Source organism: Nicotiana sylvestris, chromosome 5 (genome assembly GCF_000393655.2).
Source record: "Nicotiana sylvestris chromosome 5, ASM39365v2, whole genome shotgun sequence".
Lineage (NCBI taxonomy): Eukaryota > Viridiplantae > Streptophyta > Magnoliopsida > Solanales > Solanaceae > Nicotiana > Nicotiana sylvestris.
The window spans coordinates 37,215,993-37,218,990 of NC_091061.1; the positions used below are offsets into that span (position 1 = coordinate 37,215,993).

Sequence of the window (2,998 nt, forward strand, 5' to 3'; positions counted from 1 at the left end):
ATGGAGGATACGAACCCCTAAAAATATATTTTCCTGATGAAGAGGTATCATTCATAGGAGAAGACATTGCAAAATCCTATGACGATTGGAGAATGTTCTTTGATGAAGCAGCAAACTTCAAAGGAGTTGGCATAGGAGCAGTCCTAGTATAAGAAAACGGTCAGCATTATTCGGTGTCTGCCAAACTCTAGTTCCCCTGCACCAACAATATGGCCGAGTACGAAGCCTGCATCTTAGGACTCAAAATGACCATTAACATGAACATTGAAGAGCTGCTAGTGATTAGAGATTCAAACTTACTTATATATCAGGTACGAGAAGAATGGGCAACCAAGAACTCCAAGATACTACTATATCTGCATCATGTACAGGAATTAAGAAAGAGGTTCTCGAAGACGGAATTCCAGCATGTCCCTAGAATCCAGAATGAGTTCGTTGATGCATTGGTTACCCTTTCATCTATGATACAACATCTAGACAAGAATTTCATTGATCCCATTCTAATGAAAATCCATGATCAGCCAGCTTACTGTGCCTATGTTGAAGAGGAAGTAGACGGAAAGCCTTGGTTTCAGGATATCAAGGAATATTTAGCTAGAGTAAAGTACCCAAAACTTGCAAATCCTGTTCTGAAATGCACACATTGGAGATTGTCCATCAACTTCTTTCATAGTGGAGGAATCATGTAAAGGAGGACTCCTGATTTGGGACTGTTAAGATGTGTTGACGCAAAGGAAGCATCCAAGCTACTAGAGGAAATTCATGCTGGGACCTGCGGTCCACATATGAACGGTTTTGTCTTAGCGAAAAAAATACTCCGGGCTGGTTAATTTTGGATGACTATAGAGACAGACTGCATCCAGTAAGTCCGGAAATGCCACCGCTATTAGATACATGCAGGCATGATAAAGGTACCTCCGAGCGAGTATCACACAACAAGCTCACCGTGGTCGTTCGTCGCCTGGGGAATGGATGTTATTGGACCAATTAAGCCTGCTGCTTCCAGCGGACACAACTTTATCCTAGTAGCCATAGACTATTTCACCAAATGGGTCAAAGAAGTGTCTTATAGAGTAGTGACTAAGAAAGTCGTGGTAGACTTTGTCCGCGACCGCATTGTTTGTCGATTCGGTATTTTAGAGTCAATCATTACTGATAATGGCTCCAATCTCAACAGTGACTTGATGAAAGCTATGTGCGAAACTTCCAAGATCAAACACAAGAATTCTACAGCCTACAGGCCCCAGATGAACGGAGCTGTGGAGGCCGCCAACAAGTCAAGAAGATATTGAGGAAAATGATAGAGAGGCATAAACAGTGGCACGAGAAGTTATCATTTGCTCTACTGGGGTATCGCACCACAGTCCGCACATCAACTGGGGCAGCCCCCTATATGCTGGTTTACGGTACAAAGGCTGTAATTCCCGCTGAGGTATAAATTCCTTCCCTAAGGATCATATAAGAAGCTGAGCTCGACGACGCATAATGGATGAAAAGTCGCTATGAACAACTAGCCCTTATAGATGAATCAATGACAGAACAGAATGTCCACAGCCTTCAACAAAAGAGTCAAACCAAGACAGTTCGCACCAGGGCAGCTGGTGTTAAAGAAAAATTTTCTGCATCAAGATGAAGCCAAAGGGAAGTTCTCTCCCAGCTGGTAGGGTCCATACATGGTTCACCGTGTTTTGATAGCAGGAGCCCTCATACTTGCAGAAATGGATAGAGAAGTCTGGCCAATACCGATTAATTCAGATGCAGTCAAGCGTTACTATGTGTAATATTTATGCTTTCCTTATATGATGTCAATTGAACTACCCCTGACCTCATTCCCATTTAAGAGGGGATACATAGGCAGCTTTATGGGTTCGGTCACGACTCAATAAAATTTTTATTTCCCCCCGCAATTGGAAACTGGGGCAAAATTTTGAGGAGGACCCTCAAAATTCCAAAGTAATTTCAGTCGATCGCCGCACGAGCAACAGTTTAAAGTGTCAACCCCATCAAACTGGTGCAGAATTTTGAGGGGACCCTCAAACTTTCGTAGCTAGAAAGGTTGCAATGTCCCGAGCCACGTCACAGTCATCGGTTCATCTAAAACATTATTTTTAATTATACATTTACGCCATACTTTGATAAAATGATGCATGATTCTTATTGAACTGCTTTGTTTAGCAACCCTACCCCAATAATACAGATGGTATCACTGGATCAAAGCTGAACGAGTCGAGCAAATCCAGTAGAGATACGAACTAACCTCTCACTTTTTACAAAACTCACAATTTTTCTTTGGATGCAGGCACTAGGATTGCAAAATCATTGAATATACTATACGCCCATGAGACAAACATTGTTCGAAATACGACTCTCAGAACTGTTGTACTTGCAAGCACTTGCTATCAGCATACACCAAGTGATGTCCTGTATGTCACAATGCTCCCAGTAATCATAATACCGCAATCTGCTATCAGCTAAGAAAACTCTACTACCATTGGTTATTTTATTCTTGCATAAGGCTACCATTCTGCCTTCCGAGACTAAACACTGTCTCCATCTGTATTTGCATTGCATAAGGCTACTATTCAGCCTTCCAATTTGCATAAGGTTACTATTCTGCCTTCCGATCTTGCATAAGGCTACCATTCTGCCTTCTGAGACTAAACGATGTCTCCATCTGCATTTGCATTGCATAAGGCTACTAATCTGCCTTCCAATATGCATAAGGCTACCATTCTGCCTTCCAAGGTTACGTTCTACCTCCATCTACATCTGCATTGCATAAGGCTACTATTCTTCCTTCCAATCTGCATAAGGATACTATTCTGCCTTCCAATCTGCATTAGGCTACCATTCTGCCTTCCGAGACTAAACGTTGTCTCCATCTGCATTTTCATTGCATAAGGCTACTATTCTGCCTTCTAATCTTCATAAGGCTACCATTCTGCCTTCCGAGGTTAAGTTATACCTCCACTTGCATTCGCATCATTGCATAAGGCTA

General features: G+C 42.2%; 1 protein-coding gene across 1 annotated transcript; it reads left to right on the forward strand.

Annotated features, from left to right (window-relative positions):
* Positions 1 to 209: 209 nt before the first annotated feature.
* LOC138868522 (uncharacterized) lies at positions 210 to 689 on the forward strand. Its single transcript, XM_070146077.1, has one exon. The coding sequence runs from the start codon at positions 210 to 212 to the stop codon at positions 687 to 689; it is 480 nt and encodes a 159-aa protein (XP_070002178.1).
* Positions 690 to 2,998: the final 2,309 nt, after the last annotated feature.